General features: G+C 49.9%; 1 protein-coding gene across 1 annotated transcript in view; it reads left to right on the top strand.

The window, feature by feature from the left end:
• The first annotated feature begins 12,449 nt into the window (after positions 1-12,449).
• Positions 12,450-16,573, top strand: part of LOC308614458 (uncharacterized protein C14orf132) — a 41,813-nt gene continuing 37,689 nt past the window's right edge. The window contains exon 1 of the mRNA XM_081228909.1: positions 12,450-12,665. Coding sequence (XP_081085035.1) covers positions 12,639-12,665 — 27 coding nt within the window. The 5' untranslated portion in view covers positions 12,450-12,638. The remainder of the gene's footprint in view (positions 12,666-16,573) is intronic.

Below are 16,573 nucleotides of genomic sequence, written 5' to 3' on the forward strand. Positions count from 1 at the left end.
CTAATATCGTTTTTCCTGCCATGTGTCCTAAAGTCCAGTACCCATGGGAACATGGACCCAGCCCCAAGACAAGCAAGTGACTCTCAGCCAGCTGGTGTTTTCCTGTGTCACAGGGCTGCCAGCTTCCCTCATTGCTCCATGCCATTCACCATTCGACTGACCCCTCATTTTAGGTTCTGCCACAACACCCCATTTCTGCTGCTAATTTCAATATTGAGTCAGATATTTTGGCTTCAGGAGATAGAACTCCAATTTATTTCCCCCAGTGACTGAAGAGTCCAGAGGTAGATGTGCCTTCAGGCACCATTGGATCCAGGTGCTCATATGATGGTACTGGGTACTTTCTTTCTTTGTCTCTAGGCTCTGCTTCCCGGTGGGTTAACTTTGATAGGAAGATGGCTACTGGCAACTCCAGATTTACGTTCTACCAGTTTAGCAACTTCACAGACTGACAGCTTCCCTTTCCAGCTAAAATTCCAGGGCTAACTCTCACTGAACCAACCGGGGATTACATGTCCTCTCCCGAATCAAATTCCTTGGTAGTGGGAGGTAGGAACAGCCCCAGCTGAGCCACATGAACAGAGAGCTGAGACTGGGGGTTGTCCAAGGAAAATTGGGGCACTGTCACTGGAAGAAAGAGAAGGAATGCTGGCAAGGCACAAAGAACACACATGCACTGTAAGTTTCCAGAATTAAATGGCAGCTATTTCTGGAGAGTACAAAGAAAAAGGGAATGAACAATTCTGGAATACCTACTGTGTGTCTTTTATCTGCTTAGTTTTTCAACATAAATTTTTTTTTTTTTTTTTTTTTTTTTGCGGTACGTGGGCCTCTCACTGTTGTGGCCTCTCCTGCCGCGGAGCACAGGCTCCGGACGTGCAGGCTCAGCGGCCATGGCTCACAGGCCCAGCCACTCCGCGGCATGTGGGATCCTCCCGGACCGGGGCACGAACCCGTGTCCCCTGCATCGGCAGGCAGACTCTCAACCACTGCGCCACCAGGGAAGCCCTCAACGTAAATTTTTGAACACCTATTATGATAAATAATAACAGCTAATTCTTATATAGCATCTATTGTTTACTAGGGTTCACACTTAATTCATTTAAACCTCACAGCTCTGCAAGGTAAGTACTGTAATTATCTGCCCATTTTGCAAGAAACTGAAGCAGAGAGCCAATTATTTAGTTAGTTGTAGAGCTGGGCATCTGTATTAGTTTCCTAGGGCTACTCTCACAATGAACCCCAAACTGGGTGGCTTAACACAACAGAAATTTATTGTTAGTCCTAGCTGCTAGAAGTCTGAAATCAAGGTGTCAGGAGGGCCCTGCTCCCTTGAGACTCTGGAGAGAATCCTTCCTTGTTTCTTCCTGGCTTCTGGTGTGGTCGGTAATCCTTGGCTTTCCTTGGCTTGAAGCTGCATCCCTCCCATCTTTGCCGCCATTATCACATGACAATTCTCTTCCCATGTGTTTTTCTTTTGTCTCTTCGCTTCTTCTTATAAGGACACCAATCATATTGGACTAGGGCCCATTGACTTTACTTTAATTTAATTACATCTGCGAAACTCTACTTTCAAGTAAGGTCACATCACTGGTATTGGGGGTTAGGACGTCAACATACCTTTGGAAGGGACACAATTCAACCCACAACAACATCCAAGCCAGGCCTGGCTCCAGAGTCCCTGCTTGCCTCTAGCCTCAAGTCTAGGACTCAGCTCCTGGGGTCACAGCAGTGGGAAAGCCGAGTATGTACCTCCCACGGGCATTTGCACTCTAAGGAGACATTGTGTAGTGAGCAATGAAGGTGCTGATGAGGGTGGTCACGGAAACTGACACTACTCTGTCCTGGGCAGGTTCCCAGAGGGTAGGGGGGCGGGGATGACTGCCTGGGGCCGTGAGGGATGAGGAGAATGCAAGCAGGAGGGCTGGGATGGGAGGGGAGGGGTGTGTTCCAGGCAGAAGGAAATCATGGTCAGAGGCTGGGGGAGAGAGGGCATGGGGCTTGCTTAGATCTGTCCAAAGAGTTCAGCATGGCCAGGGCAGAGAGGTCAAGGAGGGAAGTTGGAAGAGGAAGCTGAAGAGGCCGGTGGGAGCAGAACTGGGAGGGCGGGTGGGTCATGCTGAGGAACCCACACCCTGTCCTGGGCATCACCAGGAGCCGTGTGAGGACAAGCGCGGGGTTCCAATGGACGGGCTGATTTTAACTGAATCCTCACTGTCCTGTGACGTCGGTCACATGAAGCCCATTTTACACAACATAGAAATTGAGACTCCCAGAGATCAAGTGGGCTAGTTAGAGGCGGAGGCAGAATGTGGCCAAGCTCTGAGGATCCTCTTACTCCTGGGACTTGGGATATGAGGTGGTGACAGTGGACAGATCATCAGAGTGCTGAGCTCAAGTCCTGCCCTTCTGCTCATTAGCTCAGGACTTTAGGGAAGTTGCTTCTCTCTGCACAGTGACTCTGACATGCAGACACTTCCTCCTTGCAGGGCTGCTATCGGCCGTGACCGAAAGGACCTGGGAAATCCACATGCAGGAAAACAGGAGCAGCCTGGAAACCACAAGATGACTCTCTTCATCTTCATTCTGGTTGTTGTTGTTCCCAGCAGACGCGTGGATGTGGCTGCCTTAGGCAGGCAGAGCTGCAGGAAGAAGCCTCTTCCTGCCCACAGCCCTGCTGCCCTCCCCAGCAGACCCGCACATCCCCAACCCTTTCCTCCCAACGCAATCAGAGCTTTAATTAAAATGAGTTCATCAGGGCTTCCCTGGTGGCGCAGTGGTTGAGAGTCCGCCTGCCGATGCAGGGGACGCGGGTTCGTGCCCCGGTCCGGGAAGATCCCACATGCCGCTGAGCGGCTGGGCCTGTGAGCCATGGCCGCTGAGCCTGCGCATCCGGAGCCTGTGCTCCGCAACGGGAGAGGCCACAGCAGTGAGAGGCCCGCGTACCACAAAAAAAAAAAAAAATGAGTTCATCAGACTCTGGAGGCGCACCCAACAAAGGAAGCAAAAACGACAATTACCTCCTGGGGACGGTGCCTGGAGCTTTGGAAGTTTCCTACAAAGAGAAGCAAGTGTGAGTGGCATGGAAGAATTCACGTGGGTGTTTGGGGAGAGGGAGACACTTTCCTCTCTGTATGGGAATCACAGGCAGATGTGTGTGAATTTCTGGGGGCGGGGCACATGGGATTTCTGAGGCTGAGTCATCCACACCCCAGCTCCCTGTCAAAGTCCCTGGTCTGGGCCTGTGATGCCAGGGTGGAGCAGGCTGTTATCTTCTCCAATCATGAAATGCCTCTCTGTTTTTCTACTTGGGAAACAGGAGAATTATTTTAAATTGTCCCCGGGCTGGAGCACCTTGTCTGTCCCCCTTTCTGCTCGCCTGCCCTAAACCAGCCCATCCCTGAAGGCCACAAAGCTGGTCCAGACCCCTCCGGCCCTCCTGTATCCCACCCCCTGCATCACAGATGAGCTTTTTTGCTCTGACTTGTCTCTGCCAGTGCTCTTCCATAGAAATAGAATGCAAGCCACGTACAACTTAAAATTTAAAAAGCCACAATGCAAGCAACTTAAATTTTTCTAGTAGCACATGAAAAAAATCCAAAAGAAACAGATGTAATTGATTTTAATAATCTAGCCAATATAGCCACTATATTGTCATTTCAACATGTAATCAATGTCAAAAATCATTACTCTTTTTATACTAAGTCCCCCCAAGTCCTGTATTTTATACTTAAATTTCAATCCAGACTGGCCACATTTCAAATGCTCAATAGCCACATGTGGTCCCTGGTTACTGTATTAGATAGTGCAGGTCTGTATTGTGTTGACATTGGGTGATGGCTTTGTCTCCATTTATCAACTTGGTACATTTCCCTCCCATGGAACCATGGCCCAGTGAGGCTGTATTCACCCCTCCAGGGAGCCCTGCACAGGCCTGGCTCTTGCGAGGAACTTAGTAATTGTTTTGGAGTGAATGAATGATTGTAGGAGGGGGTCTCTCTGCCTTTGTATCAAGAAGGGATGCTAGAGGAATTCCTTGGCGGTCCAGTGGTTAGGACTCGACGAGGCCGAGCCTCGACGCCCCGGGTTCAATCCCCTGTCTGAGAACTAAGATCCCGCAAGGTGCGAAGCATGGCCAAAAAAAAGAGAAAAATCTACAAGTGATGTTAGGAGATGTGGCTCTCTAGCTCTCCCTGGGCGTGGCAGTGGCCCAGGAATCCGGCTCCAGGTTTTCCTTCCCATGCTGTAGGAGCTCCACACCAACGAGGAAACAGAGGAGGGCTGGGCAGCTGAGCTTCTAGTATCTGGCGATCACTCATTTTAAACATCAGACCTGATGTGTGTGCACAGGCAAAGAAGAGCAGGTGAGGGGGCAGAGAGAGACATTTTACTTCCTGCATCCTCCTACTTGATTTCATCCCTTCATTTATTGAACCATAAAATGCTTATTAACTCATTAGTTTGTTCATTCGGGAAACATTCCCAAAGCACTTTATTTAAGCCAGGCATTTGCTAGGTGCTGGTGTGTTTCATGGATAAGTAAGAAACCATCCTTCCTCTCGCTCTGTGATCCCCTGGGGGACCTGTTCTAGCAGAACATGTGTTTAACTAGAATAAACATAAGCAAGCGAGCAATCTCTGTATCCAACTAACACCCTCCCCTCTCCCCATGGACTTCAATTTTCCTTCTCTCCTTCCATGGACAACGCACCTACTATGTGCAGGTTCAGTGCTAGGCACCCTTTCCATCATCTCACTCAATCCTCCACTTTTAGAGAAGAAAAAACTGGCTCAGAGAGGTTAAGTAGCTTGCCTAATGTCACCCAGCTAGCAAGTAGAATAGCCAAGGTGCAAAGCCGATTCTTCAGCCTCCCCTCACAGGGAGCTTTGGACCCCTTGTCATTGCTGTTGAAGCTCGACACAGCTCTCTCCACCCTTTCCAGACATGCAGTGCCCAGCACACAGGAGATGCTCAGGAAACACGTACTGAATGGATGGATGGAATACTTGCTGAAATAAAGAACTAATGAGTGGATGAATTCTTCCTCACTTTATAGTGATTTGGTTTTGCATTGGTCTAACATATAGGTTCCTTACGGGCAGGAACCATAGTGCAGAAGACATGTGGATTCTGTAATCAGATGGATCTGGGTTCAAATCCTGGATCAGCACCTATTTGCTGACGGGTCAAAAGAAACATGTCTCGCTGTGAGAATTGACAGGGGAGGGAGTGTTGGGGCCGGACTTCAAAGGAGTTTCCTGGGCATTTGGCTGTCCCCACTGCTGCTTCCCATTTTCTCTGCCTGCTAAAAGGAGGGGTGGGTCTTGAGCCATCTCCACCCCTGTGATGTGCTGTAAATAATATATCAAATGGCCTAGTGAGAAGCTCATGAATTCTTTTTTTCTTTTTTTTTTTTTTTTTTTTTTAGCAGTACGTGGGCCTCTCACTGTTGTGGCCTCTCCCGTTGCGGAGCACAGGCTCAGCAGCCATGGCTCACTCTGAGTGAGCCCAGCCACTCTGCGGCATGTGGGATCTTCCCGGACCGGGGCATGAACCCATGTACCCTGCATCGGCAGGCAGACTCTCAACCACTGCGCCACCAGGGAAGCCGACTCATGAATTCTTTTTTTTTTTTTTTTTTTTTTGCGGTATGTGGGCCTCTCACTGTTGTGGCCTCTCCCGTTGCGGAGCACAGGCTGCGGACGCACAGGCCCAGCGGCCATGGCTCAGGGGCCCAGCCGCTCCGCGGCATGTGGGATCTTCCCAGACCGGGGCACGAACCCGTGTCCCCTGCATCGGCAGGCGGACTCTCAACCACTGCGCCACCAGGGAAGCCCCACTCATGAATTCTTAAACCATTTTTAAAGCACTCCCAGGAAGAGAGGGCATCTGCTCCAGGGTCTCAGTGGCCCCCTGCCCTCTCCATCTGGGTCCCAGATGAGGTGAAATGACAGGGTCTACAGGGTCTACATAGCCTATAGGCCGAGAGCCTTTTAGGGAATGGAATTTTCCCCTTCACAGGATCCCAGGTTCTCTGCGCACGTGAATTATGCATCCGATACTTAGCAGAACAGCAGTCTGGAGACTGTCCCTGGAACCCAAATCCTCTACGTTTGCAGTGCAAAGACGCATTCCTTTGCCCTGTCCCCATGCCAAGCTGCCAGGACCGAGAGCATGCAGGTGGCCTGAGGCCCAGGACACTCAGAGCGCATGGCAGATTGCCTCTCCCAACAAGTAAATGCATTCAAAAAGGGAAAGATGCTATGGAAAAATAAAATAAGCTGTTTATATTTTAAGGATGGATTAATTAACGTCGGAACAGCTTCCTAAAGGAGGTGGTTTTTGAAGTGAAACCTGAACCATCAAAAGAAAGATCTGGAGTAAAAGAGTTCCAAGCTGAAGGAATAGCAAAGTCTATGTCCCTGCAGGGAAATGTACTGGGTGTGGTGCTGAGACAGAAAAAAAAAAAGCCTGTGTGGCCAGAGCATAGTGAATGAGCAGGTTGGTGAGCTGAGAGTGGGGTGTAAGGGAGAGAGGACTGAAGGACGACTCCGGGGTCTACTGGGAGGCCCTTGAGAGAATTAGCAAAGGCACACATTCCTCTGGACATACACGACTTATAACTCACGTACTGGATTCCACAAGAGGAGCATGGCTGGATTTTAACCCCGCCTGACTCCCTGCCAGGCACCCCTGTGCAGTGTGCAACATGCAGAACTGTACATGGAGGACCTGGGTAGAGCCACTATCTGCTTGTGATGCAGCAGGGTGGAAATCATAGCTCAGTGCTGGCTAGGTTAAATTCGAGATGCCATTAGCCACCCAGGAGAAGTTGCTGAATAGACAGTTGGACAGGCCTGTCTGGAGCTCAGGACAGAAGTCTGGGTGTCCTCATTGGATCATTACATGCCTGGATGCGGTCGCCCAGGGAGAGCTATAGAGTGATATTTCTAACATGCAGATCTGCCTGTGAAGTACTTAGTCAGCGGGTGAGGCCAACAAGGTGCCTAGGAATGGAAATTTAAGGAGGCACTCTCAAGGTCACACAAGTGCAAAGCTGGCACCTGAGAGTACATGCCATCTTAACTTTTTTGTCTTCTTAAATCTAGTCCTGGTCTGGGATAATTCAACGGAGAAAGGATAGTCAGTGGTGCTGGCACAATTGAAAATTCATTTGGGAAAGAAAAAAAAAGAACCTCAACCTTTATTTCACACCATATATAAAAACAAAAATAGATCACAGACCTAAACACAGAAACTATAACTATAAAACTTTGGGGGAAAGAAAAACAGAGAAAATCTTCATGACCTTGAGATAGGCAAAGATTTCTTAAATAGGACACAAAAGCATGAACCATAAAAGAAAAGAAAGATCAAGTAGATTTTTCAAAACTAGGAACTTTCCTTTGAAAAACATCATTAAGAAAATTTAACAAACCACAGACTGAGAGAAAATATGTGCAGTACATATAAGGAACACATAAGGAAGACTTACAACTCAGTAATAAAAAGACAATTGAGGGGCTTCCCTGGTGGCGCAGTGGTTGAGAGTCCGCCTGCCGATGCAGGGGACACGGGTTCGTGCCCCTATCCCGGAAGATCCCACATGCCGTGGAGCGGCTGGGCCCGCGAGCCATGGCCGCGGAGCCTGTGTGTCCGGAGCCTGTGCTCCGCAACGGGAGAGGCCACAGCAGTGAGAGGCCCGCGTACAGAAAAAAAAAAAAAAAAAAAAAAAGACAATTGATCCAATTCTTGTGTGTGTGTGTGTGTATGTGTGTGTGTGTGTGTGTGTGTGTGTGTGTGGTACGCGGGCCTCTCACTGCTGTGGCCTCTCCCATTGCGGAGCACAGGCTCCAGACGCGCAAGCTCAGCGGCCATGGCTCACGGGCGCAGCCGCTCCATGGCATGTGGGATCTTCCTGAACCGGGACGCGAACCTGTATCCCCTGCATCAGCAGGCAGACTCTCAACCACTGCGCCACCAGGGAAGTCCGATCCAATTCTTTTAAATGGAGAAAGATTGGGATAGGCCCTTCACAAAAGAAAATATACCAATGGCCAATAATGAGCAAGTAAAAGAAAGGTTCAGAATCAACATTAATCCGGGAAGTGCAAATTTAAACCGTAATAAAGTACCACTTTATAGCCGCTTGAATGGCTTAAATTAAAACCGATGAAAATACCAAGGACTGGTGAGAATATGAAGCAACTGGAATTCTCAAACACTGTTGTTGGGAATGTAAAATGTACAAACACTTTATAAAACAGTCTGGCAGTTTATTATAAACATACAACTAAGCAGTTCCACTCTTAGGTTTTTACCCAAGAAAATGAAAACAAAATGTCTATACAGAGACTTGCACACAAATGTTCACAGGTGCTTTATTCATAACAGCCCAAAACTTAGAAACAGACAAGTGCCCATCAACTGGAGAATGGATAAACAAACTGGGGTACATCCAGACATCAATGCTTTTCAGCAATAAAAATGGAACTACAGATACATGCACCAATATGGATGATTCTCAAAAATATCATGCTAAAGGAAGCTAGACAAAGAAAACGTACAATCTGTATGATTCCATCTAGAGAAAAATCTAGAAAAGACAAATGTAATCTGTAGTCATGGAAACATGATCAATGTTTGCCTGAGGCTGGGGGCTGGGGGTTGACTGCAAAGTGATAAAAGAGAACTTTTATGGGTGAGTGGAATATTCTATACTTTGATTATAGTTTTGGTTACACAGGTGTCCATGTGTATCAAGACTCATCAACTTGTATATGTAAAATGGGTACATTTATGTAAATTATGCATCAATAGAGTGACTTAAAAATACCTCAGTTCAGGCTTTAGCTGACAACCAGTCCTCTGGTCCTCCTTGTCACTCTGAGTGTGGTAATGTAAGAATGTTTTCTTTCTTTGGGACGTGATGACTAAATAGTTCTGTCCACCTGAAGGACATGGTGGGTGTTAAAAACTGGATTCAGGGGACTTCCCTGGTGGTCCAGCAGTTAAGACTCCGCTCCCAATGCGGGGGGCCCGGGTTTGATCCCTGGTCAGGGAACTAGATCCTGATTGCCAAAACTAAGAGCCCACGTGCCGCAAGTAAAGATTCCACACGCTGCAATGAAGATCTCACACGCAGCAATGTAGCAACGAAGATCCCGTGTGCCGCAACTAAGACCCAGCGCAGCCAAAATAAATAAAGTCATATACTTATTTTTAAAAAATGGACTCAAGATTGGCAGGTTGGGATTTCCCTGGTGGTGAAGTGGTTAAGAATCTGCCTGCCAATGCAGGGGATGTGGGTGCGATCTCTGGTCCAGGAAGATCCCACATGCCGCAGAGCAACTAAGCCCGTGAGCCACAACTACTGAGCCTGTGAGCCACAACTACTGAGCCTGTGCATGGCAACTACTGAGCTTGTGTGCTACAACTACTGAAGCCCTTGCGCCTATAGCCCATTCTCCACAACAAGAGAAGCCACCGTAATATGAAGCCCGCACACTGCAACAAAGAGTGGCCCCCACTCACCACAACTAGAGAAAGCCTGCATGCAGCAACGAAGACTCAACACAGCCAAAGGGGAAAAAAAAAAGATTGGCGGGGGTCCATGCCTGCCCCTTTATTTAGAGATGAGGGAACTGGGGCTCAGAGAGCAGAAGAGACTCATCCAAGGACACACGGTGTTATATAGGTTTTGACTACAAGGTGTTGCTTGGGGACGTTTGGGTTTAAAACATAAAAACAAAACAAGCCGTCAGACAGTTTGCATTGGTCCCGTCTCTCTTTTTCTTCAGAGCCGAGTTCTGGGAGAGGTCTGGATTCCCCTGAGGAAGGCCAGGTCTACAGGCTGGTAACTGCACAAACCTTGTCTGCAGAGCATCTTCTTCTTCTCTGCTCTTCTGCAGAGAAGAGCCACCCGATCCGAGAACACCGTCATCGTGAAGCCGTGAGGGTACAGGACCGTGAGCCCTGCTTTTCAGCTGACACCACCTCGTGCTGGTCTCCCCACCTTCATCATTGCCCTCCCTGCCTCCCAGGGTCCATGTGGGAACATGAGAACATGGATGCCTGCCCCCAGCACTCTTACTGAACCTAGACGTCTGGTCACTGCAATAAGGCAAAGCAAGGATGTAACGAAAAACCAGATCAGAAAGGAATAAATAAAATGGTCCCTCTTTGCAGATAACATGATTTCCCACATAGAAAATCTCAAGGAATCTACCAAAAAATTCCAAGAACTAATAAGTTCTAGGTCATAGAATGCAAGACAAACATGCAAAATCAATGATGTTTTTATATACTAGTAATGAACACATGGACATCAAAATTAAAAGTGTAATACCTAAAAATTTATAATCACTAAAAAAAAAAAAAGGAAAAGAAAAGAAAGAAATGTTTAGGTGAGCATTTAACAAACATGTCCAGGCCTTGTATGCTGTAAACTACACAACACTGATTAAAAAAAAAAATCAAAAAAGATCTAAATAAATGGAGGAACATATTGTCTTCAGTATGTCTCTGAACATACTGGATTGGAAGACTCAACATAGTAAAGATGGAAATTCTCCCCAGTTTGATACAGAATAATGTTTAACCAGCTATTTGGGCATCCTGTGGCCCAGTCAACTTGACAGATAAAATTAACCACCATGGTAACGAAGTCAGAATAGCATTACTGTAGAAACAGAGGAACAATCAATGGGCTAGAATAGACAACCCATCAACAGGCCCACACCTAGATTGAAACTTGACAAATTTGGTGTTGCTAATCAACACCAAACAAAAAGGGCTGGCCTGGTCAATAAAAGGGATGGGATAATGGATTATTAATATGGAAAAAATGACATTTCTTCCTTAACCTGTACCAAAAAAATAATCAGTAAGAAAAGGGCTGAAATATGAAAAAAATAAAATAAAAATTAAAAACTACAGGAGACTATCTCTATGGTCTCAAGTTGAGAAAGGATTTCTTCAACAAGGGCTAAGTGTATAGTTAAATATTAATAAACTTTGACTCAGTTAAAATGAACTTCTGTTCTGGTGTCTCTTCTTAAAAGGGCATTAATCCCCTTACCAGAGCTCCACCCTCATGACCTAGTGAACTAATTACTTCTCCAAGGTCCCACCTCCAAATACTACCAGACTGGTTTCAACATATGAATTTTTTTTTTTTTTTTTTTTTTTTTTTAGTACGCGGGCCTCTCACTGTTGTGGCCTCTCCCGTTGTGGAGCACAAGCTCCGGACGCGCAGGCTCAGCGGCCATGGCTCACGGGCCCAGCCGCTCTTCAGCATGTGGGATCTTCTCGGACCAGGGCACGAACCCGTGCCCACTGCATCGGCAGGAGGACTCCCAACCACTGCGCCACCAGGGAAGCCCTCAACATATGAATTTTGAGGGGACACAAACATTGTCAGTAAGGTACCGGTCCCATTTGCTTAGGTCAGCACTGCCGCCACAGGGGGGTTCGGAGACGCCTGCTCGCTGCATGGCCTTCTCCCCGTCAGCTGTGCAGGCTGCTGGACCAGTAGCGGCAGTGAGGTTTCGAGCACAGGCAGCAGTAGGGACATATATGGATCTGTCCTTTATGGCCACACAGGTAACGTACAACCCAGTCCCTACCAGTGAGCCCTTCAAGATGGACAAAGCTCCCACCTGCTCTCCTGGGGGCCAGTCACCAGGTCTGGGGTGTCACACACACACACACGTGCACAGATGGGAATAGGCTCCTTCCGGCATCTCCGCCATTGTCCTCACTTTAGCTATTGCAGCCTTAAGTTTGGGATCCTTGTTGGAGGTAGGGAAAGATTAAAACAGGGCCATAAGGTACCAGTTGTGCAAGTTGTGCACTGCGCAATTCTAGAAGGCACCATTCACAGTTTAGTCTCTGTTATTAGCCATGTTAGAGCTCACATTTATTGAAAACACTATGTACCAGATTCATGATCTCATTAAATTCTCTGGCTCTGTTTTCTTCATTTTACAGATGACAAAACCCAGGCTCAGAGAGCCACTACCTTGCCCAAGCCGCAAGAGCAGAGCTAGAATTTAAACCTTCTTCTGCCCAGTTCCAGAGCCCCGAGGACACCGGACTCCGGGCGCAGTGTCGGCGCAAAAAGCCTGTTAACCCTGACCCTGGCAGGCCAGCCCCACAAAAGCACCGCTGGCCCCCTACGGAACTGGGCTCAACAGCACGGGGCAGGGCGCCACCAGCACTGGAATTGGGTTCTGGGTTGGTTCTTGCACCCACCAGATAAGGGACCTCGTGTCTCAGCTCTTCCCTCCAGCACGCGAAGGGAAGCGACTGTGACCGTCCCGGGTTCCACCGAGCCCCGCCCTCGGGGGTGGGGCAGGGAGTGGTCACGTGAAGGGGCGCCTTGCCCCCTCCCCACCCCGAGCCCCGCCCCGCCCCGCCCCCAGGCTCCAAGCCCTCCATCCCGTGAGCGCAGAGGGAGCTGAGGGCGCCGCGCGGGCTCGGGAACTGCCGCCCCCGCTGGGTTGCCGAGGTCGGCGTCGCCGCTGCGGGGTTTCGGGGAGGCCTGCTCGCTGCGTGGCCTTCTCTCGCCAGCTGTGCGGGCGGCTGGACCAGCAGCAGCAGGGAGGACTCGAGCGCCAGCGGCAGCAGCGACACCATGGATCTGTCCTTTATGGCCGCACAGGTAATGGGGCTCCTTCCACGCGCGCCCCGGGCCGCCAAGTTTGGGCAGGTTCGGGGCCACGGTCTCGCCCTCCCCGCCGGGGCTTAGCGCACCGGGAGGGTTCAGGCCGGGCGGTGGCGCCCGCCGGCGATCCGAGCGCGGGCCCTTTGTTCGGAGCTGGCATCCCCACTGGGTGCGCGCGTCTGGGGCGGCGAGCATGGCTCCCGGGGGCGGGGCAGGCTGTGCGCCCAGTGTTCCCCGGATCGACCAGTGCGAGGGGCCTCGGCAGGGGTCCCCTCCCTGCCCATCCCCCACCTGCGGTCCTCCCTCCGTTGCCCCGCAGCCCTCCAAGGCGGGGCAGCCCGGATCCGTGCGTACCCGGGTGGGCAGGCAACCTCGCTCTTCCCCATTCTGTATCTTCCCGAGGCGCCGGGTAATCTGTCACTTGCTGCTGACCTCGGACGCCTCCCACCTCACTTTTCTCCCGTTTGGTGGAGACCACAGACTCTGTAGCCCGAGGAAGGCGGCGAGACCCGCTCTGTGACCAGCCAAGAGCCAGAGCACAGCAGTCGTTTTCTCCTTTTTCTGCTTTGTGCTGAGTCTGTAGCCATCAGTGCCCGGCGCGACCATAACTCTTCTCTCGACACAAAACAGGTTCCCAGTGGCAGACAAAACAGATGACCTCTCATCGCTTGCATTTTTTCTCCAGGGGAATCCCTGAAGCTCTGAGCGTGGAGTGATCTTTATGTTTGGTGCCTTAACTCTGGAGCCAGAACAAAGGCAAACGTCTGCTTTCCGGAGCTGGAGCTGCCTGTGGCCTTTTGGAGTTACAGTCTAGCTCCAGGGAAGGGCCACCGCATTTGGGCTAGGAGAGTAAGTCCCCACGTACCAAATTCAGACCTTGCACCTTCTGTCGAGTTGGTTATGTTGGGAGCCCAGTGGTAGGAAGGCCCCCCAGGTTCCCTCTGTCCCCTGGGCATGTGGCAGGGGCTCCACTGGCTGCTGTTTACTTTTCCAGGGAATGGCGTTTCAGGAGACACTTTCCTTTCCCCCCAAACTTCACCATGGTGGAAATCTGTCTAAAAAGTAACAGCAAAATCTAGGCTGTAGGGACAGCGAGCTCCCAACGCAAGCACGAATGGGTGCAGAATCCCCAAGTTGGCTCAAGGGAACCCAGATTCCAGGTCTTGGCAGTCTCTTAACAGGTTTTCCATAATGCTAATTGCTCCCATGAGCCATGCTGGTCTTTTTTTTTGCCTAATTTTCTGTCTCCTGTTCCTAAACCCATGTTTATAAATACTGTCATATGGACATCATTTTAGATAGTGCTGACTGTAACTGCGTGATGACAGAGGAGGCTTCACCGGATTTATTTCTAGGGGGGAAAAGAGCTCACATGATATCTACCTCTGCCTCGCAGCTCTGGATCCCACCCAACAGCTGGCATTTCCATGGTTACAAGATAAATTGATTACTGCTAATCCTGGGGCTGGCTGGAGCATCAGGAGTTGCTATGGTAACTTGACAAAATAAATATAGGGCTTTTCAGTACCTATAGGCAGAGCCTGTGCAGAGATGGAGTTTTGGTTTTTTTTTTTCTTTTTTGTTTACAATTCAAGTTTAATGTGGTCAATTTATTACTGTGGACAGATGTTTGGGCATTGATTACACACTCAGTCCTGGGTTAGCTGCAGGGACAGAAACATGAAGTGCCACCAAATGGGGAGAGAGGCTGACGTTTTGCTGAGCATCTGCTGTGTGCCAGACGCGGGCCCTTACACACTTGATTACAGTAAACACTTACACGTCTGTGACATTGGCACTGTTATCCCCATATTACAGATCAGGATACCAAACTTCAGCGAAATGAAACAGTTTGCCCAGGACACACCATTAGCAAGGAGGAAAATGGGTTTCAAATCTGGGTCTGAGGATCTGCAAAGCTGCTGGGTTTCCACCTTATTGCTTCCCCCTGAGAAAGACACAAAATAAGGGACAGGAAGGACATATTTAAAGATGACTCGTCTCTCCTCCTCCCCCCAGGAAGTGCCCTCCTCGAGGTGCGTTGTGATCCAGTGGATTTCATTCTCGGGCTGCTCTGTCCCTGTTATCCCCACAAGGGCGGGAACTTTTACTGCTTTGTCTGTAGCTCTTAGCAGTGCTTGGCTCAGTGAGTGCGCAGCATATGCTGTGGGTGTACAGTGCCTGCTGCACGTGACCAAGTCGATGTCCCCACCCGTCAGCAGACCGCAGTTTGATAGAGACATGTGAAGGCCTCCATCCACGTGTTCAGCTAATGTTGAATGCCTGCCTTGTGCCAAGCTCTGTGTCAGGCACTGGGGCAGGGATGCTGGGGGACAAAGTTGAACGGGATGTAGATTTTCTTTCTGTATGCTTGGAGACTAGTGGAGAAATGACGGACCAGGCCATTCCTAGAAAGGGCGACCACAATACCTGGTATAAAGTAGGCCCTCCACAAGCATCTGTTAGATGACTGGATGAGGGTAAGACAAGATGTATGTGCAGGAAGAGCCATTAACAGAAAAAGATAGTGAGTTTGAGGTGTCACATGCCCCCACCCCAAACACCTGTTCATCGGTACTTGAGGCTGGGGGTTCTGATGGATGGGAACTAGAGGCAGATTTCCCCTAGCGGGCCTGGGAATAAGGGCATTCTAAGCAGAGAGGTATGGAACTTCCCTGGCGGTCCAGTGGTTGGGGCTTGGCGCTTTCACTGCCATGGCCCCGGGTTCAGTTCCTGGTCGGAGAGCTAAGATCTCGAAAGCCACGCGGAGCGGCCAAAAAAATAAAAAATAAGCAGAGAGGCATGGAGGTAGGGAAGCCCAAAATATATTCACAGAATCCTTCGGGAACCTGGAGGGTAGGGAGCACAGGAGAACTGGGAGACAGAGGCCAGGGCCAGGTTGTAGAAGGTACTAACTGCCCAGTATGAGAAGTTCACATATAATCAGTAGACAGTGGGAGCCATTGTAGGTGACTGAGCAGGAATAGTTTATAATTGAAGCAGTGCCCTGGGAAAACCCCAGCCCCCCGTAGAGGCCAGAAGCCAGAAGGATGGATGGAGTCGGAAGTGCACACCTGTTTGATTCACTGATGGAGTAAAAGAAACCATATTCTTGTGGCTCCAAAACCCAAGTCTCTTCCGCTTCACCAAGCTGTGAAATATGATTCCTCTTCATGGCTTAAAAAGACCTGGAGGGGGCCTCCCTGGTGGCGCAGTGGTTGAGAGTCCGCCTGCCGATGCAGGGGATACGGGTTCGTGCCCCGGTCTGGGAGGATCCCACATGCCGCGGAGCGGCTGGGCCCGTGAGCCATGGCCGCTGGGCCTGCGCGTCTGGAGCCTGTGCTCCGCAACGGGAGAGGCCACAGCAGTGAGAGGCCCACATACCGCAAAAAGAAAAAAAAAAAAAAAAAGACCTGGAGGATATATGCCATTTTAGATAGATTTCTCTCTCAAAAACTAAGCATCAAAAAGACACTCTTGGGCTTCCCTGGTGACGTAGTGGTTGAGAGTCCGCCTGCCGATGCAGGGGACGCGGGTTCGTGCCCCGGTCCGGGAAGATCCCACATGCCGCGGAGCGGCTGGGCCCGTGAGCCATGGCCGCTGAGCCTGCGCGTCCGGAGCCTGTGCTCCGCAACGGGAGAGGCCACAACAGTGAGAGGCCCGTGTACCGCAAAAAAAAAAAAAAAAAAAAAAAGACACTCTTCTTGGATGTACAGAGTAGACATCAGTTATCCAAAAAATCCTCTTATACAGATGTGCCCTCCTTGGTGCAGGGCCACCGTGCTGTGGGTTTGGGCTTGGAAGAGGCTGTGGCTGCTGAAGATGTAAAGACTCAGCTCGACCCTGAGCCCTGGAGGCACTCAGCTTCTCTTTCCCCCACCCTGGAAACACCCCAGCCCCACTCT

The sequence above is a fragment of the Mesoplodon bidens genome, assembly GCF_964165515.1.
Source record: "Mesoplodon bidens genome assembly, chromosome: 3".
NCBI classification, from domain to species: domain Eukaryota; kingdom Metazoa; phylum Chordata; class Mammalia; order Artiodactyla; family Ziphiidae; genus Mesoplodon; species Mesoplodon bidens.